The sequence below is a fragment of the Kwoniella bestiolae genome, chromosome 6, assembly GCF_000512585.2.
Source record: "Kwoniella bestiolae CBS 10118 chromosome 6, complete sequence".
In the NCBI taxonomy this organism is placed as follows: domain Eukaryota; kingdom Fungi; phylum Basidiomycota; class Tremellomycetes; order Tremellales; family Cryptococcaceae; genus Kwoniella; species Kwoniella bestiolae.
The window spans coordinates 1,144,518-1,170,182 of NC_089246.1; the positions used below are offsets into that span (position 1 = coordinate 1,144,518).

The 25,665-nt window shown below is 47.9% G+C and overlaps 8 protein-coding genes across 8 annotated transcripts; 5 read left to right on the top strand and 3 right to left on the bottom strand.

Moving 5' to 3' along the window:
• Positions 1 to 131: 131 nt before the first annotated feature.
• I302_107622 (uncharacterized protein) lies at positions 132 to 2,849 on the top strand (the record flags this gene model as incomplete). The annotated part of the gene is made up of 3 exons (XM_019193249.1): positions 132 to 524; positions 603 to 2,717; positions 2,784 to 2,849. The coding sequence occupies 3 exons, from the start codon at positions 132 to 134 to the stop codon at positions 2,847 to 2,849; spliced, it is 2,574 nt and encodes an 857-aa protein (XP_019044726.1).
• Positions 2,850 to 3,128: 279 nt separating this feature from the next.
• Positions 3,129 to 5,155, bottom strand: I302_107623 (uncharacterized protein; the record flags this gene model as incomplete). Its single annotated transcript, XM_019193248.2, has 9 exons — positions 3,129 to 3,600; positions 3,658 to 3,720; positions 3,773 to 3,851; positions 3,907 to 4,029; positions 4,103 to 4,208; positions 4,270 to 4,360; positions 4,422 to 4,861; positions 4,917 to 4,994; positions 5,120 to 5,155. 9 exons carry the CDS (start codon positions 5,153 to 5,155, stop codon positions 3,129 to 3,131), a joined length of 1,488 nt encoding a protein of 495 aa, XP_019044725.2.
• A 783-nt stretch (positions 5,156 to 5,938) lies between these two features.
• Positions 5,939 to 7,295, top strand: I302_107624 (uncharacterized protein; the record flags this gene model as incomplete). Its single annotated transcript, XM_019193247.1, has 2 exons — positions 5,939 to 6,598; positions 6,672 to 7,295. 2 exons carry the CDS (start codon positions 5,939 to 5,941, stop codon positions 7,293 to 7,295), a joined length of 1,284 nt encoding a protein of 427 aa, XP_019044724.1.
• Positions 7,296 to 9,764: 2,469 nt separating this feature from the next.
• On the top strand, positions 9,765 to 12,920 carry I302_107625 (uncharacterized protein; the record flags this gene model as incomplete). Its single annotated transcript, XM_019193246.1, has 5 exons — positions 9,765 to 9,792; positions 9,865 to 10,139; positions 10,216 to 10,351; positions 10,416 to 10,620; positions 10,679 to 12,920. 5 exons carry the CDS (start codon positions 9,765 to 9,767, stop codon positions 12,918 to 12,920), a joined length of 2,886 nt encoding a protein of 961 aa, XP_019044723.1.
• A 481-nt stretch (positions 12,921 to 13,401) lies between these two features.
• On the top strand, positions 13,402 to 19,826 carry I302_107626 (uncharacterized protein; the record flags this gene model as incomplete). The annotated part of the gene is made up of 12 exons (XM_019193245.1): positions 13,402 to 13,848; positions 13,923 to 14,856; positions 14,953 to 15,923; positions 15,982 to 17,419; positions 17,472 to 17,866; positions 17,939 to 18,107; positions 18,172 to 18,500; positions 18,574 to 18,627; positions 18,698 to 18,857; positions 18,918 to 19,387; positions 19,523 to 19,611; positions 19,688 to 19,826. The coding sequence occupies 12 exons, from the start codon at positions 13,402 to 13,404 to the stop codon at positions 19,824 to 19,826; spliced, it is 5,595 nt and encodes a 1,864-aa protein (XP_019044722.1).
• A 246-nt stretch (positions 19,827 to 20,072) lies between these two features.
• I302_107627 (uncharacterized protein) lies at positions 20,073 to 20,943 on the bottom strand (the record flags this gene model as incomplete). Its single annotated transcript, XM_019193244.1, has 3 exons — positions 20,073 to 20,402; positions 20,502 to 20,612; positions 20,779 to 20,943. The coding sequence occupies 3 exons, from the start codon at positions 20,941 to 20,943 to the stop codon at positions 20,073 to 20,075; spliced, it is 606 nt and encodes a 201-aa protein (XP_019044721.1).
• Positions 20,944 to 21,335: 392 nt separating this feature from the next.
• I302_107628 (uncharacterized protein) lies at positions 21,336 to 22,747 on the top strand (the record flags this gene model as incomplete). The annotated part of the gene is made up of 5 exons (XM_019193243.1): positions 21,336 to 21,458; positions 21,562 to 21,622; positions 21,682 to 21,782; positions 21,855 to 21,921; positions 22,017 to 22,747. 5 exons carry the CDS (start codon positions 21,336 to 21,338, stop codon positions 22,745 to 22,747), a joined length of 1,083 nt encoding a protein of 360 aa, XP_019044720.1.
• Positions 22,748 to 23,069: 322 nt separating this feature from the next.
• I302_107629 (uncharacterized protein) lies at positions 23,070 to 25,348 on the bottom strand (the record flags this gene model as incomplete). The annotated part of the gene is made up of 9 exons (XM_019193242.2): positions 23,070 to 23,239; positions 23,348 to 23,792; positions 23,863 to 24,010; positions 24,172 to 24,393; positions 24,512 to 24,742; positions 24,830 to 24,991; positions 25,051 to 25,183; positions 25,247 to 25,257; positions 25,326 to 25,348. 9 exons carry the CDS (start codon positions 25,346 to 25,348, stop codon positions 23,070 to 23,072), a joined length of 1,545 nt encoding a protein of 514 aa, XP_019044719.2.
• Positions 25,349 to 25,665: the final 317 nt, after the last annotated feature.

The following is a 25,665-nucleotide window of genomic DNA, read 5'->3' on the forward strand; positions in this document are numbered from 1 at the left end:
CACCCCCCCGCATTTCTTCTCTTCCGTTCTTCACTCTGGTAGTCACTGTATCTCTCTTGCATCACATGCCTCAAGACTCACCGTTGTAGCGATCCAGCTTCTCTCCTGTCTCTTCTTGATTCTACTCCAATATGGCTATCTTCAGTTCCAAATTCAAAAGGGGCCGGACTACACCCCAAATTGTCGGTCACCCTTTCACAGAAGGTGCTGATCCACCCACACCTATAACAGCAGCGAACACCGGCCTCCCTCAGAACCAGAGTCCTCGTACCGTCAAGATCGGATCATCGTCGAGCCCTTCTACGAAAGGTCGAAAAGATGTTCTTGCTAGTACGCCCTCATCCGCTGGTCGATCGTATTCTTCACCTACGAAATGGGGTAAATGTGTAGCTTCGACACCTATAGCGATGTTACCTCCTTCGTTACCCCCTCCCGCGTACGCTCTACCTCCTACGCCCGAAGCGTCCCCTGATCGCAGAGCTTCAGCAATATTTGTGGGTAGTCTGAGTGCTGGACATTCAAGGGTAAGTGATACTTGTTTGACTGCTAATTAAACGCAACAGCAGTAATTAACTTGTCCCATGGTCTTTGTGCATTTCCAGAAACCTTCCCTAGGCTTAAATAGCAAGACCTTACCAGCACCGCCTACCTCCTTCACCTCCCCCAACATCCATACCAGAACAGGCAGTGCACCGTTATCTGCTTCCCAAAGAATCGACTCTCGATCTCGTTCGGCCTCTGCATCCGTCTTCAATTCTCACAACCCGACGATGCAAGGTCCTTACCCCCTAATTGGAGGTACCAGCATCACTCTTGATGCTGAGTTCGAAGCTTCACCGATCTTCAAAACTCCCGCTTCCGGTACATTCGGTTACGGCTCGCATGAGCCAAAGCATCGACCTACAGCATTGAAACTCAAAACAAGTAACCTCAGCCCACAAATTGAATGTGCACCTCAGACCAAGATTAGGAAGATCCCCTCCCCCGAAGCTATCAAACAATTTCAGGGACAAAGCGGTAGGAGTGGATTTGACAATGATGCTGTCAAGTCAAGCGGTCTTTTTGACTTCTATTCGCATCTCCATCACCCTCGCCTCTCACCTAATCCTAACCCTGGTCGTACACCTGCTCCGACATACTCGCCGAGACCAAGGCCTTCTCCCACTCGTCATCAATTTGAAGAGACCATCCGACCATCCTCTGAACGAGGCGAAAGACCACGCTCATTCTCTACCAATGATGCGCTGAACATCACCGAACTGGACAAGCTGAGGGGTATCAACGAGACGCCTCGTAAACAGCGATCTCAGCCTACGTTCAATGCACCTCATCCACCGCTCTCACCCACACCGGGTCGAAATCCTTGTAACACATCTGGACCTTCCTCTGCCACTTCCGACATGTCCACTACTCCCGGGTCAAGCTACGCTTCTTTACCCACCACGACTTCTTTATCAGGTGTGAAACTATTCGATTACCTGCCTATACCGTGGTGTACCAGATCTGCCTCTGATCTTCTCGCGGAGATTGGTGAGGCTTCATACACCTCTCTGATCGAGGGTTCCCTGCACGAACAAGCCTCAGTACCTCCCCAGCTACTGCATCCTACCATACTACAAAATTCCAAATCCGAAGAGGACAGACTTCGTTCCGAGCTCTCTCGTCTCAAAGAAAAACATCTCCTCTTAGTCGGACAACGAGAAAGTCTAGCTAAGAAGGTCGAACAGGGAACATTCAAAGTTGATCAAGCAAAGTTACATAAGATGGTGCAAGCTCTGGGACAAGCTTCAAGGAGGGTCGATAGAGTCTCGAGGCAGATCTATATCTGTAATGATCAGATTAGACAGATTGAGATCGAGGCGAAAGAACATGTTGTGGGGGTTATGAAGCTTGTTTTGGAAAGGAGGGACTTGCACGAGTTGGGCAAGAAAGATGGACAATACGAGGTGGAAATTCGCGCTGAAGATTCGAGTGTGGTTCTGACACCTCGATCACATGGCTCAACCACCACGACTGTCCGATTCCTTGAACTTCCCACACCTAGTCCCAAATCACCTGCGAAATTGAACGAGGGGATGAGGATCAATTCCAACTCGACCGCGAGACCAATGTCCACTGCTACAGTTATCGGTATCAACTCGCTTTCCTTCCCCGTCCCTCCCGATAGGAAACGGAATGATTCCCTGACCCTGTTGGACTCGACAACGTCCCTACCTGACCTGTCAGATGAATGTACGGGGCAAGGGGTAGGTGGTGGACTCCAAGTGGAAATTTGTGGAACTGCGGAATCAGCAGACGGGGAATTCGAAATCGAGTCTACAGATTTTCACACCACAGCCATATCGATTACTGGACCATCGAATGAGATCCTCATCTATCCGCCAGGACATCATAGATCGCTCTCTGCGCCATTACTAGGACTTGAAGTGCCGCACAGTGCATATCGGTCGGAGGATGGACATGCGCCGTTGGATATGGGTGTAATCGATAATCACCATTTCAAGCATAATCACGAGAGATCAATATCGGAGAGCGATCTGTTATCACCGCCTGTCTCGTCCACTCTGAAGATCACAGCTCCGTTGCGGATCAGGAATCAGACTAAACCTACTAGCCAAGGGAGAAGTCAGAGACAAGCAAGTAGTCTGACGATGAGGGTGAATGAGAATAGGGAGATGAAACGAGTCAGAATGGGTAGAGAAAGTGTGCTTGAGACTGTGAGTCCTCCCTTGGGTGTACATCGAATAAAGTCATATAGGCTGATCCTCCTTTCGGATTTGTAGCCTGAATCGATTCTGCTGAGTCTAGCGACCGTGCCGATATGGACGAAGCAGGCAGAGCAGGAATAAGCAGAACGAATGGTAAGGAAAAGGTTGGATATGTATTGGAATGGTCTAAACGTGTTAGTGAGATTGCTTGTAAACTTGGATCGATGGTTGCATGATGAATATGAATGTCTTGTTCAACTTATGATACAGGTTTCCATACAACTTCCCCAATGAATATCCCACAAAATGGTCCTCTGTTCGATCAATTGCCATCGTCATGTATATTAATCGAGATCAAGATAGTCAACCCTGTTCTCTCCCTCATCAGCTAGGCCTTTTCTCACAGAGTGACCACACGACTCACCCTTGACTGTCTTCCTGATGCTGTCTCTGCCTTTCTCTCTCCCGATGCCTCGCCCTATAATCTTCGGGAATAGCAGTCGACATTGAGGGTCGATCCTGCTCTGATGGAGATTGGCTGTCCTGAGCAGCTGGTTGACCTGATGCAGGCAAAGTTGGTGAGGGAGGGTCCTCCGCTCTATCATCATTCGTGGAGCCTGCTGCTGGAGCTTGATCAGCCTGGGCTGCAGAAGACTCGGATGCTTGAGGCGCAGGTGATCGAGCAGCTTCCCCAGCTGAGCCAAATGTGAAAGGGTTTGATTCGTTGTCAGTAGGCGAGGTAGGGTTACTAGTTGTCCCACCCGCTTGGCCGAATAATCGATTAAGGATGTTTGTCATGGTAGATTGACCACCTTCTTGGTTGGCTTGTGCTGTTCCAGTGTTCTCAGACCGACGTGATCGATTTTCCTCCTCTGGGACAAGCGAAAATCGACTGTTTAGGTATGCATGGTCAGAAGGTATGTATAAATGGATGAAGGGCTGAGCTCACCACACAGGGCAAGATCCGTTCTGCTTCAACCACGGAACTAAACAATCAGGGTGGAAGATATGCCTGAAAGCACCCAGTCAGTCTTATTCTCGCTGTGTGTAGAGGTCGGACTCACGCGCAGGGTATCCTGACAACTTCGTCTCCTACCGCGAAATCGTCTTTACAGACAGGACAGTCTTTATACGTGCTTTGGGCTGGAGTCGAGCATGATCAATATTGACTTGTGAGTCTTGACTAGATCAAACTCACCTAGTTTCTTCTCGTCATCAAACTTGAACCTCGGTAACCCATCAATCACGATGTCCGACGCAGGGAGCGGTCCTTGCGGTCCGGCTGCCTGCATCAACCTTTCTAATATATCATTGAATCCCTCTGAGAACGAATATCAAATTGGTAAGCTTTTCTTTAGAAGACGATGGTCGAGGAAGCCCGAGAGATAGCTTACGTTCTGAAGTCGCATAATCTCCCAAATTTGCTCTTCCTGCCGGACCGAAGAACATCCCCGGACCACCTTGACCTTCCTCTCCCATTACAGCCATGAGGGCTCGCAGCTAGCCAGATTCTCCAGTCAGCCTCATGTAATCGCATATCGCGAGATGCAAGTGTACTCACCAGTTCAGCTCCGTCCATCGGATCTCCAGGACCTAGAGGATGGGGTCCACCAGGTCCTTGTCTAGGAGGTGGTCCAAAGCCAGGGAACAAGCTGGTTGTTTACGCTATGGTGAGCTCTGATTGATTGTGTGAATATCAAAAAAGGGATTTACCTTTCAAAGTCCATTCCTCCAGTGGTGGTTCCTTGACCTGTTGGACCGAACGGACCCATCCCCATTCCCCCTCCTCCTCCGCCACTACCGAAACCAAATACCACTTGTCCCCTGCCGCCTCCTGGAAAGTTGAAGGAATACGTCCTTGGTCCTCCACTTCCACTTCCGCTCCCACCGGACCCACCAGTATTCGTACTAGGATTAGTCGCTCTACCGCCCGATGGTGCCTGCGAACCCTCTCCTTGACCCTCACGATGATCTGCTGCAGCACCTAGTATATTTCCGAAAAGACTGGATAAAAATGATTGTCCGCCTTGTCCTGGATTATGCTGGAACGGTTGGTTTGGTCGTGGAGATGATGGTGATGATTCTGTACCTGGTCGAGTGGGTGGAGCGGGAGGGAGTTCATGGAATGGATCGGGGTTTACATCTGGGTCGAGCTTCACTTCCATCATCAGGATCAAATCACCACCAAGCTTGTAATGAGGGACTCACGATTTCGATGAATTCGCCATTGCACGATGCACAATGCGGAACCCCATTGACCGTCACCGGTCTCATCTGAGCACCGCACTATTGGTCAGATGACATTAGTACCGAGGATTGATCTGATTCAGAGAGTCTGCGCAGGACGTCATGCTCCCGAGCCAGCCACCCTACGTAGTGGACCGTGAATGGAAGTCCAGAACGGGACTGACCTCATGACATAGCCAGAACGGAGCTGCGTTCGGCATGGTGAACACCTTGTTCTATTGACGATACGATGGAACTTTGCAGAACTCGAGATCCAGTCTTTCTCCTTTCTCGATTCCAACTTATTCAAGAGGGTGCGTTGTTGTCGACTGATTGAACGGTCGACAGTTGACAGAATGTCGCGAGTAGTAAGGCGACGTGGATGTAGCTGACTTGTAGAAAGTAAAAGAGTTGTATGATTGATGACGAGAGAAGGATGATTGACGATTGATTCTGTTGGGGTTGTTGTCTGTTGTCTGTTGTGGATGTGTCAAGAGGATAGTGATAGGACAATCACCGGCGGACATGGGCACCGGTATGGGTATGTCGAATTCGTTCTCAATTACATAATCAGCCTCGTGGTTTACATGTGGACTAATATCCAGTGTAGTACTCAGAAAGCGTTAGATATCTTTCACAGACAGGCATCTATGCATGTCTTTCATTGAATGGTATCCTCAGATCTCAGATGGTTGAACATATTGCGGAATGGTCAAGCATACGCTACTTTGGGATATGATTCGAAGTTTCAGCTCGCCTGAAGGTACTGCGATCAGTCGGCCATTTCAGAGCTCAAAGTAAGCGAGAGGAATGACGCAGGTTCAATTTGAATCACGGTTTTTGATCTTCGAGTTTTCATTTCTGAGTGATCACAATGCACAATGACGACATGATAGGTAGAGTAAACGATATAAGATGCAACGACAAGTCCTAAACATGATTTTCAATACCTCCTCTGAACCCATCTCTTGTAATTCCTCATATCAGTCCAGCAATCAGCCGACATGTCATCTCAACCTCGAATAGCGATCATCGGCGGTGGTATATCCGGGGTATGTCTCGCCATAGCCCTTCAGAAGCGTAATCTGAATATCACGATATACGAGCAAGCACCCAAATTCGGCGAGGTAGGTGCTGGAGTCGCCTTCAACCCAGCCGCTACTCGAGCTATGAAGCTCTGTTCTCCCGATATATACGATGCGTTTGAGAAAGTAGCTACTAGGAATATATCGAGGGAAAAGCAGAAAACATGGTTCGACTGGTTAGATGGCGAGAAGGATGAACCGGTGGGACAAGAACCGTATCTCTTTAGCCTGACCAACGAGTTTGGGGCGAATGCGGTGCATAGAGCGCATTTCTTAGATGAGATTGTTGGGCTGTTGCGGGAGGGTACGACCAGATTCGGTAAACACCTAGATACGATTGAGGATCAGGGAGCAGGTAGACCTTTGGTTATGAAGTTTCATGATGGATCTGAAGAAACGGCAGATGCGATTATAGGATGTGATGGGATCAAGTCTAGTGTGAGGACCTGGATGTTGGGTGAAGATCATCCAGGAAGTTCACCAAGTTATACCCACAAATACGCTTATAGGGGGTTGATACCGATGGATAAAGCTGTTCAAGCTTTGGGAGAGGATCTGGCTCAGAATGCTAAGATGCATGTGAGTTTTGTTTCTCTTGCTCAAAAGATACCCCAAGCACAATGCACAGGCTGATGGTGACTTTCGTTTCTAGATGGGTCACGATGGACACGTCCTGACTTTCCCAGTGGACCACGGCGAAACCATGAATGTCGTAGCCTTCCGGACCAACTCCGACCCATGGCCCTCATCCGATAAGCTCGTCTTGCCCTCTGAGAAATCACACGTCAGACAGGACCTCGCCAATTTCGGACCGACCGTACAGAAGATCATCGATATCCTCGATCCCAAATTGGACTGTTGGGCAATCTTTGATCTGGGTGATCATCCTCTAGATTCATACCACCAAGGTCGAGTTTGTCTGTTGGGCGATTCAGCACACGCGACAAGCCCACATCATGGTGCGGGCGCTGGAATGTGTATCGAGGATGTCGCGATCATGGCTGAGCTGCTGAATGATAGTAAAGTAAAGGAGAATGGGGTAAGAGGGATTGAGATTGCGTTTAAGACGTTTAGTGAGGTACGGAAGGAGAGGACCCAATGGTTGGTACAGTCTAGTAGACGGAGTGGAGATTTGTATGAGTGGAGGGTAGAAGGTGTCGGAAGGGATATTGAGAAGATCCAGAAGGAATGTAAGGAGAGTAATGGGAAGATTTGGAGTGCCCAGATTACCGAGATGGTAGAGGAGGCGAGAGCTGTATTGAAGCGACACTTTTGATATGTGGCTTACTGAGCTCTCGTCGAGCGATCCGTCCATATGGATGTAATGCATTTATAGAGGTGCACAATCGTTGTTACAAACCCGTCGAGCTGCCATGTTCGTGGTCGACGCATTGTGAAAGCCGTAGCACGTTTCCGTTAGTCTGGGTTTTTGGAAGTGAAGTAGGGTAAAAGCGCTCGGAAATGAATGTTCTGTCTCATGTCCCCTCGCTCCCTGCTGAACATGAGCGGTTACCCCTAAACGTCCAAAGTGATGTGTCTCCCTTTCAGAGGTAGCAACGACCTTCGCAGACAACGTTGTGGTAAGCACGGCACGATGTCTTGTATCCCTCGAAAACGGTTCTCCACGTTCATGGATCTTCCAGAATTTTGGACGTAACAGAGGAGATAAGAGGAAGAAGTACGCCTCATGACGCAGGATTCCAAGATGTGCGCTGTACCTGTAAGCTTATATACGCCATGGATTCCAGAAGGCCAGGGGGTGAGCCGTAATTTTATGTGATTGTGGAAGGATTAGTGCGTCATGAGGCGTCTGCGCATTTTTCTTTTGCAGGATTAGCATAGATGTCCGTGCGGGTTAGGACTCGACCACGCACAGACTTGAAGATCAGATCCCTTGTGCGTGTACTGAAGCTCGTCCCTCATCGCTAAATCGCTGAGAAAAGAAGACGGAAGGAGTCGTGGAACTTAGGTATCGGGTAATACAAGCTTTGGTTTGATCTCCTGAATTTAGAGGACTACGGGTGAAGATTTCAAAGGGAGATTGAGGGGTAAGGGGTATGCCGCTCGAATACCACACCTTAAAAACTAGATTTGGTGTAATTTTGGAAGGAACAAATCATCCGCGTCTAAGATTACCTGGATCACAGAATTATCCAAACCCGCGGAAACCTGCTTGCGAGTGAAGAAGGAGAAGAAGAAGGGGTCATATTATCGGACCTTATAGTCCCTTGTTGGTGGTAGGCTAGACCCACGATCCTTCCACATTTACGTGATTGCCTTTACCTTTTAGATTCAATTGCGTCCCTCATGAGAAACATCCTGGATAATTTGTACGGTGAGAAAAAGAAGTCTTTGATTGCATATGGCTTTATCAGGTACGGGATATATGATCGAGGGTACATGGGGATGAATTTTCGGAAGCTACCCAAATCATGCTAGCTTGAGAGGATGCATTTTGATCCGACTAGCCTGTCGTCGGTGGTACTTCGCACTGAGTCACATCAGTTTGATTCGTTTGATCATTATTCCTGCCTTGATCGCACAATCAGCATCGTCAAGATCAATAGTGTCGAGCTCATCGATCCGACTCCGGTTCACCGACCTCGAAGGATCGACGAATAACGAAGACCAGCTCGAAGCGGTCATATCTTACGAAGCTGAGCTTTGGTTATAGGAAGGTTAACTAAATCATAGATAGAACGGACGGTACCACAACTTGAATTGCATAAGTGAGTAGCTCAATCTCTTTGCCATTGATCTCGTTCGCTCTCCTACTTTTCACCGAGAGGATGACGATCTCGTGTGCGGCTATGGTGCGTGTTACTGTGTGTCTGTGCATTCTCATCCCATCTTTTTACCTTTGTTTCAAGCGTCTGTGTGTTGCTGTGTGTATTCATCCTCAACTCCTGCGTATCTATTCTGCTTGTCCTCTTCCTCTGCTTTTCCTATCTTTCATACCAGATCTTGATCTTCGATCGGACATGTTCATCATCATTATAGCATGATCGGCTGTCTCATTTGTGTGTTCGTGTGTGTGTCGTACTTTCCTCTGTATTTCAATCGATCAATCAATACCAAATTCGTCTCTATTCAGTGTAAATCAATCAGTTTAATGAATCCAATCATGGCTGTCTCGTCTCACTCACCCATCACTCATCTTCATCGTCAACAATATGTGTGTGTATGAGTACATGTATGGGTATATTCGACCATCACCACACTACCCCCTCCCTCCTTTACACTCCTATCGGATGATACTTCATATTCATACATTCATCCCTTTCAATCTCATCTTTCTATACTATGACAGACATCTTAGCTTCTCTTATCCACCAAGCCACGACATAGACCTGCCTTTTCTAATTCAATCTTGATCCTCTCCTTTCCCACCTATTCATTCTCACTCACCCGTTTCAGTCTCACTACAACATATCCCCCTTTCCCATTCAGCCCGACAATTTTACTTCTTTCTGGCAAGTCTCTGATTCTAATCTGAGAGTTGACTTTTATACCCATCTGATCACTCCCGGGTCAATTCATATTCCTTTATCCTTCTTTCTCGCTTCTTCTCACTGTTATTTTGATCACCATCAACGTCCCCCGTGGACTGGGACTATTCTTCTGATTTTTGGGCTTTTGAGAGGCATACATCGTTTCTACTTTACTCCAGTACTTACAATATCCTTCTTGCTCAAACTAGCTTGAAGCCTTTTCCCCCGCGCAATAATAGAAGGATTCGATCAAGATGGCTCCTCCTGAGGCTATATGGAACGGTGAGTTCTTTTTGCTCTGATTCCATTATCCTCTGAGAAGCTTCTTTACTGATGATACCTCGGTGCTTATAGATCCCCAGGCATTAGCCGACTACTATCTCGACTTTGCCATCCCCCTTCGACCTCAACCAGGTGTATTGGTCGCATCGGTAATCGTATCTTATCTCGGATCCTACGCTACTCTATTGGTACTTGGTCGAAGAACTTCATCGAGAGGTTGGAGGAATCATGCTTTGCTGTTATTGGCCGCTGTCGTATTTGCGGCATGTGCTATTTGGGGAATGCACTTCGTCAGTATGATCAGTATTAGATTGAGGGCTAGTCCAGAGGTTACATGGTATATTCAAGTGAGTCGATCGTTTCTTCCTCTCGTGTTTTTTGAAAGTGGGAGAGTGTGCGCTGATGTGAGATTTGTCGTAAAAGTTCGACAAGGGTATGACTGCGTTATCCCTTTTCGTTCCCATCTTGGCTACTTTCATCTCCTTCTGGCTCATCGGTTCAGAAATCGATTTCCACCTTTGGCGAGTGCTCTTCGCTGGTGCTTTCCAAGGTCTTACCAGTGAGTTGTCTTCTGAACCTTCCTAAAGATCATTGCAAATAACTAACCTGATCAAACTTCACAGTCGGTCTCATGCACTACTCTGCCTCCTTCCGACTTCCCACACTTGTAGTCACCTACACTGCGGTCACGGTCGTTTTCGCTCTTATCCTTGCCGCTGTGGCTGCTATCGTTGCCCTGTTCCTTTTCTTCAGACTTCGAGCTCAATGGGAGGAATCTTGGTGGAAGCGAGCTCTCTGTGCCCTTATCTTGGCTACTGCTGTATGCGGGTAAGTCAACCCGCTACCTCGTTTTGACTGGATCAACAAGCTGACGTGACCATCACAGAATGCACTACCTCGGTCTCGGTGGTACATCATATCGATACAAGGAAGGTGTTGACCCAATGGTCCTCGCCAACGCTGGTGGACAAGCTACTCGACTCACCATCGCTATCTCAGTCATGTGTGGTGTTATCGTGCTTTTGTGTTTCGCCATCGCTGCCTTGGACGCTATTACCAAACGACAAATCAGGAACAAAGCTAGAAACATCGTCATTGCCAGTGCCGCTTTCGACAAGACTGGTAAACTCCTGGTGAAGAACGACGGTACCATTCCCATGCAGGTCATTCAGACCGACGCCGATCTTCAACGAGTATTGGGTGAACTTGATCCTCGACAATCCACCTTCCAATGGCTCTACCAACTATCCTTCAACTGGGCTCTTGTCACTCCATTCGTACCTCGAATCCTCAAATCTGTCATTGACAGACAAAAGGGTAAATCACAACAACCTGCTGCTCTCGACCGAGGCTTGAACTCTTCATGGGAAACCCTCCTCTTCCGAAGTCGATTCGTCGAAGCTTCCGTCCTTCTCGCTCAACAACTTGATCTTTCCGTCGAATCCCTCGGAGCAATGTTCGATCGAGTGCTCACCACCGGTACCAGATTACCTGAAGAGAGGTCCGAAAAATCAGCTGAAGAAGGTAAAGCAGGTGTGAAGGGAGATGACGAATCATCGATCCACGGAATTACCCTTAGGATGCATAACTCTGAAGGTGTCATGCTTTTCTTGGTCCGAGAAATCGGTGAAGGTAATCCATCAGCTTGGGATAATCCCAATGCCGATAAGAACCAACTTCGATCAAATGATACCGTCGACTCATACACCTCCAGAGGTTACCGAATGGCTGAAACCCGATTCTTCTCCAAAGCCATGGCTGACCATTTTGGTGTCAGCAAACCGGAAATGGATGTCTTCTTATCTGCCTGTAAGACCTACGCCAAGAGAGGTACTCGACCTGTCGTACAGAGTGGTGGTGCCTATCTCGGTCTCTTCGGTGTTCGACCTACCGGTACTCAAATGCAAGGATTAGATGTATTGGTGTACAACTTCGCTCGTCACCAAATCCCCGCTTATCGACTTCCGGATGTTGGTTTCCCTCTTAACGCGACGATGAAAGCCTGGGTCAGAGAACTAGCAAACGCCAATATGGGAGAGGTTTTGAGAAGGTGCAATGAAGCTGTTGCTCGAGCTGAAAATTCAGATGATGGTTCAGCTTCCCTTCACTCTCAAATCGACGAATCACTTTACGAGTTCCAAGCTGCCATCGCAGTCGCTATCGAAGCTCTCACAACTGCTTTGAGATGCTGGCCAACTCTCCTCGACATCGCTCGACTCTCACCTGAAATATTGGAAATCCCAGCTTCCGACCATGATGATAAAGCACCTGCTCAAATGGTTGTTCTCGAAGTGGTCTTGCCTGCTCCCGACGCTAGGTTGACTCCCGTCCAATCGAGAGCTTCCGGTGTACAAGCTCCAACACTTGCTTCAGGTCGACACGAATCTGACAAACCACCTGCGCCATTCGTCTACACCCCCTTCAGCTTGTTCACCAAATCCCAAGCAATGTTACTGCGAGCCAAAGCTTTCCAAGAGTTCTCCAAGAACACGGTTGTTGATCTCAACAAGGTGTACCCACTCATGCCTACTGATGTAGCTGCTGAGCTGGACGCCTTCGACTCTGGCGAAAAGGGATTGGACGCTACTGGTAATCCCTTCGCCATCGGTCAATTGCAAGGACGATGGAATGCCCGAGGAAAATCAGCTTCAAAGGGATTGATCGTAGACACCGCTTCTGCCAATACCAACCATGCTAGATACACTTCCGATGCCTCATCGATCAAATCGCCCATCTCATCCAATGGTTCTGATATCAACTACGAGAAGGGATTCGGAAATATCGCACCTCAACTGCACTCTTTGGCGGTAGCTGCTCAAGGTCGACGGGGATCCAGACCGAATACCGGAGCGTCCGAACAATCCGTACAGTCGAACAGCCTGGTAGCTTCTGATCCTGTCGAGACCGTCAAGAAGGGATTGACATCGCTGGTGAACAAAGCTACTGGAAATGCCCCGCAAGCTGAGGAAGATGAGAGGAACGTGGTGGACCATGAGGCTGATGTCGGTCCTCCCGTCTTCACGAGTGTAAGGAATAGGACCGATGGATGGTTCATGAGGAGTATGAGAGATTTGGAGAGATCCGATAGGACCGGTGCGTTGGAACATGTCGGATGGCAAGAGAACTAGGTTTGGGCGAGTTAATACATAAAGTAGTTAGGGTGGCGCTCGGGGTTCTAAGTAGATTCAAGTATATTCATGTTTCCATATCTATCATTCCGCTAGGTTCATCTTCGTTATTATAGGATACAGGTTCTTCTTATGTTAAATACTATGGTTATATCCGGTATGATCTCATGCATGTATTTTTGGCCAACAGCTGGATTGCAGGACAGAGGACACTTGTCAAGTGCGGATCCGAAGCTTGAGTTACGAGTACGATCGGAATGCATTACAACCGGATCAGACCGATTACAAACCTTTGTTAGAAACAATCGTAATCCGGTTGTAATACCCCTTGATTGACGTCACGAATAGACAGTAATTACGAGAACGACCACTCGCTCAATTCCATTTCTGCATTTTCGATCGTGATTTTTCAATACTACATTATTCCTTCTTCTTACTATCCATATACCCAGAGAAGAGTACTCACCAGTAACCAGCCACCATGCCCAAACCCAACAAATCGTCCGCATCAGCCGGTACCCGCAAGAAGAATGCCCGTAAAGCAGCCAAGGGCACTGGAGAAGATCCCGACGAAGTCCAGCCCAAATCGGGTCAGAGACCTCAGAGGGGACAAAAGAAATTATCCAAAGCTCAGAAACAAGCATTACCCAAGGTCAAACAATTCGTACCTCCTCCTAAACCGCCTGCTCCGCCTATACCTGACCCATTAGATGGACTGGGCCTGGCGAGGACCTTGCCTGCTGAGCTGGTTGTGGTTTTGCGGAGGTTGGGGAAGAAGGATGATGTGACTAGAAGGAAGGGGTTGGAGGAGCTTAGGGAGGGGTGGGCGAATGAGCTGGTTCAGACGAGGGATCTGACGGAAGATCAGGAGATGGGGTTGGAGAGGGAGTTGAAAGAGACGGCTGTGTTGTCTGCTATACCTGTTTGGGTGAGCTAATCTCTGTTCACTCGAGTGAGAAAGAGGATTTTGTAAGTTAGCTGATAGAATTTACTGTTAATTAGCTACATAATCTTGCGAGTCTACTTCAATCGCCCTTCCATCGATCTACTGCTATCCAGCTTCACTCCGACCTCTTATCTATTCCTTCTCTCCGCACGGTTATACTTGAGAACTTGTCTCTGTCGCTTCTGCCCGGAACGCAGGGCAGGGATATCCTCGGTTCATGGATGGTAGCTGCCCTTGAAGAAGGTAGGAGAGCAGGAGGAGCAGGTTTGAAATCGTGGGACAACTCTGTCACTTGGTCGAGTCCTGCTCCCAAAGAAGGAGAAGAGGGCGAAACGAGTTCAAGCGATTCGGAGAAGATAATCTTATCACAGCATCTGGGGGATTTGGTCGAATATCTCACGCTCTCGATACTTGATCCTGCGACGCTTCATGATAATATCCACCCTGCACCTGTATCTTCCGTTCCTCCCACTTCATCCCCTGCACCAAATAAGAAAGGCCAAAACACCAAGGGAGGGGGGAAAGGTAAAGCTACTCCCGCTCCCACGCCTAAACAGCAGGTATCTGCTCCGACACCATCAGCGGAAGATGGAGAGATGGCTGAAGAGCGATTAGCGAGGTATAGAGTAGGTGGTCTAGTTGGCTTGAATTACCTCTTACAACAATTATCAAGATCTTCTATCAAGGATCTACCTCAAGATCTGGTCAACCTGATTAGAAATCCTGGATTATGGCTGGCCCTCTCACCGGAGATCATAGATAATTCGGATCCAGACTCAGATTCGCCAGGTGGACTGGGAACTTCCCAACCACCTATCAGACGAGCGGCTTACTCCTTGTTGTCCACTTTGGTTGACAGTTATCCGGAACAGCTGGAGGAGAAGGACACGCTGAGGATGTTATCGGATAGCGTGCTTGGTCATTGCTGGTTGGAGAAGGAGGGGATTGTGTGGGAGACTGCTGGGATGGCTGTTGCTAAATTCATAAGGAGTGAGTATACCCTTTTCATTTCGTTCCTGTCCTTCCCCTCTGCTTCATGCAGGCTGAATGTCGAGTGCGCCAGTGATTGATATACTATATGTACAGAATGGCCCGAGTGTTGGACAATCACTGCGGACTCTCAATCTCGACGCGGCTCTGCTCAGGAGAAGACGTCTGATAATGGTGACGAGGACGATGAAGAGGATGACGATGATGATGAGAGTGATGAGGAAGAAGAGAGCAAGGATGATAACGATGAGGATCAAGAGGCATCAACACAGCGGGCTCAAATCACCGCCTCAACCTATTATGCCAATTTCCTTGAATTCATCTCAACGATATGTCCTTATATCCCACATCTCACCTATCCTCTACTCTTAGTAGTCATATCGACTCTTCCCACCGACCTTTTACCTCTTACTCCAGCACCTACTCAACAGATACAGAACCTATTCTCCCACATCTGGGCACCAGTCGATTCGAGATTACTTTCCACCCACTCATTACCAGGCCAACAATCCGCTTTCCAGGTGTTCTTACAGTCCATGCTGGATTGTACGGGATATCTGATAAGTAAATCTTGGTCAGCCGAAGAAAGTAAAGAGACTGCTTCCTGGTTGGTCAAAACTCAGCTCGGGGAGAGAGTTTGGACAGAAGGAGTCCTCGAATTCGGTGGAAGGGGAGGCGGGAGACGAGCTCAGAAGGGTGCAAGTCAGGAGGTAGAAGCCAACGCTTTTGGGAAATCGCTTGGAAGATTGACTACGATCGATCAAGGCCTGGCAACGGAACTGGCAAAATCGGTCAGGCAGTCATTGCTGGATGCTTGTTTCCCTGAAACTCCCTCGAGCTCTATCCTACCCAGAAGTGTATCTATTCTTTCGGCTTTGAAGAATTCAACCGATAGTGAGCTGGTGGTACAGACAGCTGAACAGACTATAAGAGATTTGGTACAGCAATGTGTGGAGGGTCTGCCCAAATCGATAGCAGGAGAAGGCATCTCCGCCGTTGCTGTTGTTGAGACTATTGTGGAGATCTTCAAGCAGTATTCACAGCTGGTCAGGGCTAATACAACGGATGTACGTGAATTCAGTCAATGACCTTGACAAGATTTTGCTGATACCCAGTCTTCTTCAGTCCCTTTTACAAGTCGTACAGACACAAAGTATCCCTCTTTCCTCTGCAATTTCCTCGGACCAGTTGGTCTCATTGCTCGACGCCATACATTCCAATGCATCAAACAATCAAGAATCAGTCCAGCAGATCCTTTCGTCCTTACTTCAGTCAACGGAAATCGACTCGGCAAAACGATTCGCCCTGGCACAGAGCTTGCTTACAACACCTCCAAGCGGTTTGTTACGACCTGGTTCTCTCGATCCCATAGCAACGGAGTCGACACAAGTTGCACTCGCATCCAGCTCACCTGAATCGACTGATGTCGCTATCTCATGCTTAAAATCAACGCAACACCTCTCCAACGACGCATTGGACGAGGTACTTGCTTTAGTATGTACGGCAATTCACGGTTCTACGGAGAAACTCCTTACCGGCCACGACTTTTCCGAAGAGACTCTTCCCGTCTCAGCATTCAAGATCTTCGCTACCTATGCAACGGATCATTTGGAAGAAGTGATCCAATCTGAGATCTGCATACAAAGCTTGATATCGGTACATCACGTCATCTTCCTCCTTCCTCGTGTCCCAGGTCATATCGCCTCGTCGTTCGGTAAAGACGAATCTTTAACGCAACTCTGGAATAAAGTTGGACAAGTCAATGACGAGGAGAAGAAAGTGGTATTGACCAAGGTGCACGAAGCTCTGAGAGAAGGTATACAACGTGTGGAAGTCGAAGTGGATCCTACGATCTTTATCGACGTGGCTCTGGCTACGGCCTTAGGAGACACCAAAGCACCTTCAGTGATTGAACTATCTCAGACACTTCTTCCTCCAATCAATACTCTCGTCGAGGAGATCTCCACTCATGCAACCCAACCATTACACCCCTCACTCCCCATCATCGACCCTCTAGTACCCTACTCTTCCGAGCAAACACCCGACATCTCCTTGGAATCAGATTTTGATCTAATCGGGCGATCAAAAGCTGCCAGATGGGCCGAAGCTGTGGTGGCGCTTCTTCGAGCAGATCGTCAACTCGTCGCATCACAGCCCGCCTTGCTGCAGGTCGCTTTGGCAGCTTACCAGCTGACACAAGATACCCTGGCTATACCGGGATCTTCGAGGGGTCTTTATGCCCAATCGGCATCTATTGTCCACCTAACGGACCTTATCCGAGAAGTTGAAGGAGCCGTGTCTTACGCTTTATCTTTCGTTGATGAAGCGCCACTGTCTTGGCATAACGATACTGTCCAGATACTCAAATCAGGGTCATTACCAGAAACTTCGGATTTACTACAGATGTTATTATCTGCCTTGAAGAACGATATATCAGCTACCGGTGGGGATGTCAGCGCGAGGAGCTTTAGGAACGTACTTAGTAGACATTTGAGGCAGAGTGGAGCTGGAGAAAAAGAAGCGGAAGTATGGTTGAACTACGCTATGACTTTGATCGATAAGGGTAAGCTATCCGATTTGAATTGGCGTTATAGGTAGCTGACGATATGATATAGCACCACAACTTGCACTAGCAATAACATACGCTATCAAACCCCTTCTCCTAGACCACAAATCATTCGCTCTCGCTCAGAATCGTCTTGCCAATGCACTCACATCCGTCAAAGCTATTCCCTCAGCAGTATCCAAGCAGGGTATACCGTATCTGCGACTGCTCATCGCTTCTGCCCCGCCTGCCGATGCAGCGTCTGTCTTCTTACCTCAACAACGGGCTATATTCGTTTTGAGGCATGTCAACTCATGGTTGACCGCTGATGATGACGAGGGAGAGATGCCCGAGGAAGTGGAGTATAGGATCGCAGAGCTGGAAACTGCGCTGGCACCGATCGTCCAGGATTTGTCGGGTGGTCATTGGGATGCGATCTTTGATTTGGTTGAGAGTGGTTTGAATGTGAGTTGTCTGTTGGCTTCTATTTGGATACGGGGAGACTGAGAGGAATCACAAGCTGATAATTCGTGATAGGGTGCTTCACTCGACGATGTTACGACTTCCTGCCTTACGTTTCAATCGCTGCTTCTCCTTCAGCAGATACGTGATTTGTGTCAAACGAATAAATCACTCAGAGCAGAATGGACAGCAAAAGATGATCATATGAAGGCTGCTTTGAACCTATTTCTGCAGTGTCGAACAGGTAAGCTGTGTGATCATCGCCATTCCTGGATGTTTGCTAGCTGACAATATTACTGTATTTTCAGCCGACTCGACACCACTGTTAATGGTCCAAACCGTTCTTCTCGATCTCCTAGGTGATATACCGGAGAACGTAATGGAGAACGCGTCTCTCGGACAGCTCGCCGACCTCATCCATCTATCTACCTCCTCCGCCGTCCAATGTGCTTCTTATAGGATTTTGAGCAAAGTCATCAAGCATAATACGATTGCGCTGGTTCTTGAAGTGGAAGCTTCTGTTGCTGAGGCTGAGGAAGGACATCAACATAGGACGATTGAATTGCCCAAGGAGTTGGTTGAGATTGTTGGTGAGGGACAGAAGATTGATTGGATGGGTGAGGTGGAGATATATACGGTAAATATCAGCTCGCTCTTTCTGAATTTAACTGGTCGAATGAGAAGCTGTGCTGATATTTGGTTCCCGATAGGTGCTGGGTCAGCTGCTTGCTTGGTTGGCTATTCTTGATCATTTTGAAGATGCGGTATGTCGCGCTGTTTTTCATGCTGAGCTCACTGGTGTGAAGGGAAAGTTGACTTGAATCGATTCAATAGTCCCGTACACTTCGATGGGCATACCTTGACCAGCTCAACTCCTCCAAATTGCTCACCGATGGACTTTTACCGATGTTATTTGCCATGCTCGGTGTATCAGAAATGGGAGCTTGGAACTTCCCTGCCAGTCAATATGCAGTCGACGAGTTCTATCCAGAATGTCAGTTGCTCTTAAATTGTCATCGATGACCAGTACAGCTGATGCCTTCTTCATCATTAGTACTTGATCCAGAAGGACTCGCCGATCTCACACCCCTAGCATCCTACTTATTCTACCGAGCACTCGTCACTATCCCATCAGCCCTTCGGGGGTACTACGAATCCATCAAATCCCGACAACTGTCAATGTCAATGTTAACGTTTGTGGCTCGACATTATTCCCCCGTAATCATTGCACACGAATTTGAAGCTCTACGAGAACCTTCCGCCTTGAAACAGCTGACCGAGGAGGGACTGAACATCCGTATTGCCCAAGGTGGTGGAGCGACATCGGCTGCCTCAGCGGGCAGTGGATCGTCAGAAGCTATTGCGAGTTATGTGGTCGATGAGCAGCCTATGGAAATTGGGATCAGACTTCCTGCGGAGTTCCCCCTCAGGGGTGTGGACGTACGGGATCTGAGGAGGGTAGGCGTGCCGGAGAATAAGTGGAGGGGGTGGTTGATGAGTACTCAGCAGACTATAACGTCGAGGGTGGGTATTTGTTTCATTCTCCATCACTTGCTTATCCTGTTATCATCTTCTTTCCCACTTCATTTCGTCTGCTGTAGTCGACGGCAATGGTCCAAGAACGATCCAGCTGACATGATTTTTCCTACATCCGCGCAGAACGGCCTGATCCTCGAGGCACTGACGATATTCAAGAAGAACGTATCACTGCATTTCGAAGGTGTTGTAGAATGTGCTATCTGTTACTCGTACGTATCGTTTGTTAGCTACTCCGTGTCTTCATCGTCCGTACATGCTGAGCTAATACGAGGACATGATTTGCAGGATCATCTCTTTGACCGATCGTACGCTCCCTACCAAACCTTGTAGGACATGTAAGAACAGGTTCCACGCCTCGTGCTTGTTCAAGTGGTTCAACAGTTCTCATAGTAGTAGTTGCCCTCTGTGTAGGTCTCTGTTTTAGTGTAGAGGGAGTGTTTTTTCAAAGAGAGTTGTACAGGGTGTTGGTGAGATGAATTGGTAAGAAGGAATGTCCGTCTGCATAGATAGAAATAAACAATGATTTATAATGAACAAGATACAATGCATTGCATCTCACAATACAATGACCATCGGTTACTCCCGTCTCGTCCATTAACAATAGATGATTTGTAGATATACCTCCCCTTTTCCTTTTCCTGACGAACGTTGTGTAGAAGTATACACTATACTACCTCACATCGACCTGTTCTTCCTCCGTCCGCCTCTTCTTCCCCTTCCCATCCACCGGAGTCCCCCCACTACCCCCCGTAGTAGCCGTACTCTGCCTGCCCCTTCCTCTCTTCTTCTTCGGTTCCCCATTCAAAGAAATCACATCCCCATCGTCGTCCTCCCCTCCGCGTTTATTTGTCGAATGGTGCGAATCCCTATACTTAGCGAGGTACACACGTAAGACCCCTTCGTAGTTGTCGAATCCCAGTGATCGCATTGAAGTTAGGATGTCCTCGCCGTTTAGGGTTTTGCGCTTCTCGTTGAGGCATTTCTCGGCTGCTTCGGATGTCTGTGTGGGGCAATGGGTCAGTCAGATCCTCATGGAAATTATAAAACCTGTGAAGAGAAGGAAGTTGAGAGACTGGAGCGAGAGAAGAGAGAGACTTACAATAAACGATATGAACTCTGATACACACTCTTGGACACACTCTTTCGCTTCTTTCGATACTTTTGCTGAGGCTGGTAAGGACGTTTTCATAATTCGAGCTACGTTTGCTATCTATAGTGTCACACATTTGTATTAGAATCATGTGCAACGTTTCTTTCCTTTCTATTTCCATCTCTAGCTGCATCCTCATTCCATGTACTACCAGCCAATGAATCTCTTCCCATGTCATCCTGAACTACATCGCTCAGATATACCACCAAGAAAAGACCACACTCACAGGCAACCACCTATCCTGTTCCCTAAACTCCTCCACCTGCGCATCTGTGAATGGCCGACTGGAAGGCCCAGGATCGATATCCACCGATTCGTGCGGGCCGTCTCCTACTGGTGCGAGGTGGGGTAATGGGTGGGACGACGAGGATGGGGCTGATGGGTCTGCCATGGTGAGTGTGGGGGTGGGCGTAGAAGTTCGAGGGGGAAAGAGTTGGTACCTGGTAAGTGCTTGTTGGGGTTTTGTCTTATACCGGTATGTAGGTTCTCTCTGTTGGATGAGATGGGGTTGAATGAGGTGTGGTGATGGGTTATGCACATGTAGTTGAGATGTATATATTATAGAGTATAGATGAAAGAGAGGAAAGTGAAGTTGAAAGTGATGATTGTTGATGATCGGTCCAAATCGGTTCCTCGGCCGAGTAGCAACACGATGAAAGGAAACGTCATAACAAAGACAGCGAGACACAGTGACACATCATCAACAATCCTCATCCTTGTTATTGCTCTTTGTATCCTCAACATCCTACAGCAAGACAGACAGTATATGTACAGCTAGTCAAGATGTCCAGCTCAAGACCCAAAGTGAACCTTCGATCCACAGCTGTCAAGCGAATAATGCAAGAGGCGTCTGAGCTGGCTAATGCTGATATCGAGGAGGACGGGTTCGTAGCTGCGCCTTTGGAGGTGGGTATTCATTCCGCTCATAGCTGTTGACTGGCCATATTCATGTCTATATGGGGTAAACAGTTTCTTTCTATGTCCTTGTACTGACTTACTTGCTGCGCAGGACGATATCTTCGAATGGCATTGTACGATGCGAGGCGTAGCTGGCGGCGAATACGATGGAGGTGAGTAACCCTTGATATCAGTCAAACGATATGATCCAAACGCTAACCATTGCACACAGGACTATACCATCTCAGAATTCTCCTCCCACCAAGTTACCCAATGTCAGCTCCCGATATCATGCTCATGACTCCCAATGGCCGCTTCGAGCTGGGCAAGAAGGTGAGTTGTCCTTCCTCTTTCAGTACGAGGAAATGGTTATGGTCGCTGACGTGGAGTCGGGTCTGTTTGCAGATCTGTATAGATGGCTTAACAAGCTTTCATGCGGGTTCATGGCAGCCTGCATGGGGAGTCAGGACTGGTAAGCCCCTCCTAAATCTATGCCTATTATCACCGCTTGATATCATCTATCGCATTGCTCAGCTATCCATCACTTATACTGACTCCCCCCTCTAGCCGTAGTAGGCCTCCGTTCCTTTTGGATGCAATCCGGCGAAGCCCTCTCAGCAATAGGAGCATTGGATTACTCGAAAGACGAGCGCAAAAGGCTGGCAAATTTGTCGAGGGGTTGGAAATGCCCTAATTGCGGGGTGAGGAATGAGGAGATCATACCCTCTTCGTCGGCGGCTGAAAGCCATAAACGAGATGAAGGGGGTGTGGAACCGAAGTCAGGTGATCATCATGATCATGATCATCCATTGGATCAAGATCAGGCTCAGGATCAGGATCAGGGCGCCAACGATGGACAGGAGATATCGGGGATATCGATTGATCCCAACCCTCAGGAAATACCTACCATCCTTCCTCCTTCGACGATAAGTGCGGGTGCATCTGGATCTGGCACTGGTATACAAGCCTTACCCATCGATATCATTCCTCCTCCAATCGAACAAGCACCAGCCATACCGTCAATGAACGATGTCGCACCGCAGCCAGCGTTGCCCAACGCTGGAAACGCACGAGACGAGGGACAACCACAATCCCCATCACCTACGACCCCAGCTGTAGTTAACTCTCCTGCAGATGACCATACCAATACCAATCCGACTCCCAATGCTACCAATGCTGCCATTGCCACCGCCGTTCAACCGAACCCGCAGAGAAGCCCCATGTTCTACCTCCTAGATTCCCTGATCCTAGCTGGAGTATCTATCTCAATCATGCTGGTCGCCAAACGAATGGCCTAGTCTGTTATTCCATACAACTCTGTACCCCTTGTGATTCTCATGTAGATTATTACTGTATCTCGGATATCTTGTTGTATTTGTACTGTACATATAGATGTCATATCGTGTATATCGGAAAGTTGTGAAGTATCATGCATCTCATCTCGTATCACAGTCAAAAGAAAGAAAATGTGTATCTACAACGCCAACTAACATCGGTATATGTATATAGGTTGGTAAGGAATATCACCTATACAAACATCGTCTTTAACTCTCTCACCATATTCCACACCGTTTAGACCAATCTCACCGATCAGGAAGGAGTACATGCACCATCAGACTCCTAAATAGAGAAGAACGGTTGATCGTTCCTCTGCTGTTGCTGACCTTGCTGCTGACCCTGCTGCTGACTTTGCATCTGACCGAAAGGATTATTCGCACCAAATCCTTGAGCACCAGTTTGTTGCACAGCCATCCTGTTCGAATTATGGAATTGAGCTCCGACGGGGATACCTGTTATCACGAATCAATTTAGTCAGCATCGATGTACCCTGCGCAGTCCCAGATACAGATACAAGGGACACCGAATGGATTTATGTAAACATGAACAGTGGGACTCACGTAAATTCCCAACATTTCCAAAAGTGTCCAACCCATCTTCCCTCCCCTTCGCCAACAACGCTGCCAAACCCGAATGTTCCCCATCATCTTTCTTAGGAGGTGCTGTCCAAGGCGAAGCTGGCTTGGCGGTTTGTTGAGGTTCCAAAGGCTGTTGTGGTTGTTGTGGGGATTGTTGTTGAGATACGACAGGTACAGGTAAGAAGGAAGATTGCTGTTGAGGTTGAGGAGTGAAGGATTGTTGGGGCTGTTGCATACCTCCTCCAGGTGCGAATGGATTATTGGACCCGTACCCTGTAGGTTGGGGGAACAAGGAAGTATTTTGTTGTTGTAGGAATTGCTGTTGACGCATGTATTCTTCCTGTTGACGTTGTTGTTCCTGCAAGGCCATCTGTTGGCGCATGTATTCTTCTTGTTGTTGCTGTTGCATCATTTGAGCGTGGAAGGGCTATAAGTCGATCAAAGATGCTCAGTCAGATGATGTCATCACAAACGGTTGACTCTCATGTCTAACTCACATTGTAAGAAGTATATTGTGGTTGCATCTGCTGTTGTTGGCCGTAGCCCACATCTACCAACGGCCATCCTCCTGTAGGCATCATAGGCATTTGTTGGGTTTGTTGAGCGAAGAGATCAGGTTGCTGGTTGTAGGCGTTGTTTGATTGTCTGTGGGTAAAATCGTAATGTGTCAGCTGAGTAACTCCATGCCCAACCTTCGCATGTATGTCTCCCTGACCTATTCCCTGCGCCTGCCTCCATCCCATTCATCTGTCTTCCATCCATTCGAGCATAATCTCATAGTACATCAGCCGCTCAGATTCACTTACATGTTCAAACTATCATCAAACAGAGCATTCTGATTTCTCGAATCCAAATCCTTCTTCCGCTTCTCCTCATCTTCCTCGGACAACCTCAAAGCTCTTCTCAGATCGTCCTCCTCTTTCGTAACTTGAGATCTACGTTTAGCTTCATCTTCTGACATCCTCTTGGACTCTTCGATGGCTTTTTGTAAATCGTCATCTTCGTTTCTGCTTTTATTCGGTCTAGGTCTATTCATGCGGATGCGGGTGATCACCATCAGTAACTTGTCCTCATATGGGATCATTTCATTACAATAGAATGACGATATGAGCATTGTTGACGGGATGATCAAAAGAAACTACTCACCTAGGCGTTTCTCTCACTGGACTTCGAGGTTCACCATAATCATCGTGTCCCTTCAATCCGCTATTCTCGATATTACCCAACATCCTATCTCGCATCGCACCCCTTGATCTCCTCTCTTCCCTTAATCTAGCATCATCCTGAAGGAGGTTGGTTATATCTTTGGCTTTTTGTCGGACGTTCGCTCCTACGTCTTTGCCTGTATCATCTACATATACGAATTCTTTGAGTGTTCTGTGAATCCATCCGAGCGTCAGTGCCATCATATCATATATTGAAGATCAGACGCGGCTGGAGGAAGGAAGGGTACATGTTACTCACTTTACCACATAGATATTATCTTTAAAGTAGATGACAACATTCTCCGATCCAGCATGTAAACAATAATCCAACAATGTCAAAGCTTTAAACACATGTCTCCAGTTTTTACCTTTATCGTTCAATCTTTTATCCATCATTTCCATTATCTCGACGAAGTCGCTCCTGCAGAACATCATCAGCACAGTATCCAGCGACGAGCATCGTTGCTAGATATTACCCACTGATTATATGTCATCTGAGCAATCTCATTCATCTGTTGACCTGAGGGTCCCCACGGATCGTTCGAGGTTGCATCCCTCACTTTGGTCTGCATGTCGGTATACCCTTTGGTATAGTTCTTGGCTACTCGGAGAGCTGTCATGGGCTGTCAGTACGGATGAATGGCGAGTCGCTCATTAGAAGGACCAATGGGCTCACCGCCTCGACCACTGCGGAATGCCAGAGTGCAAGTTAGCGTTATGTTCCGGTTGGAGAGGGAGGGGTGAAGGTGACTTACAGGTGCTGCAGTGAGGATGCCATGGCTAGGTGTGTTGCTGCTGATAGTCGTTCGAGGGAGGGTTACTGTTGATGGGTGTTGTACGGGACCTAGTAGATGAGGATGTTATTATCAATTGTAATGTATGAATACGGGATGTTAAAGGATGTTATCGTTGTACTTGTGTTAGCATGAGCGTCATCGACCCATATATCAACCCTTTTAACGCCCAGACGACAACGTAAAACCAAGGCAAGTGCCACACTCCGGAAATACATTGGATGCGTAAAGACGGAGCTCGGCGATATGGAGAACAATGCATCCTAATCTCTTTAACTTTTTACACGAGGTGCTATACAGC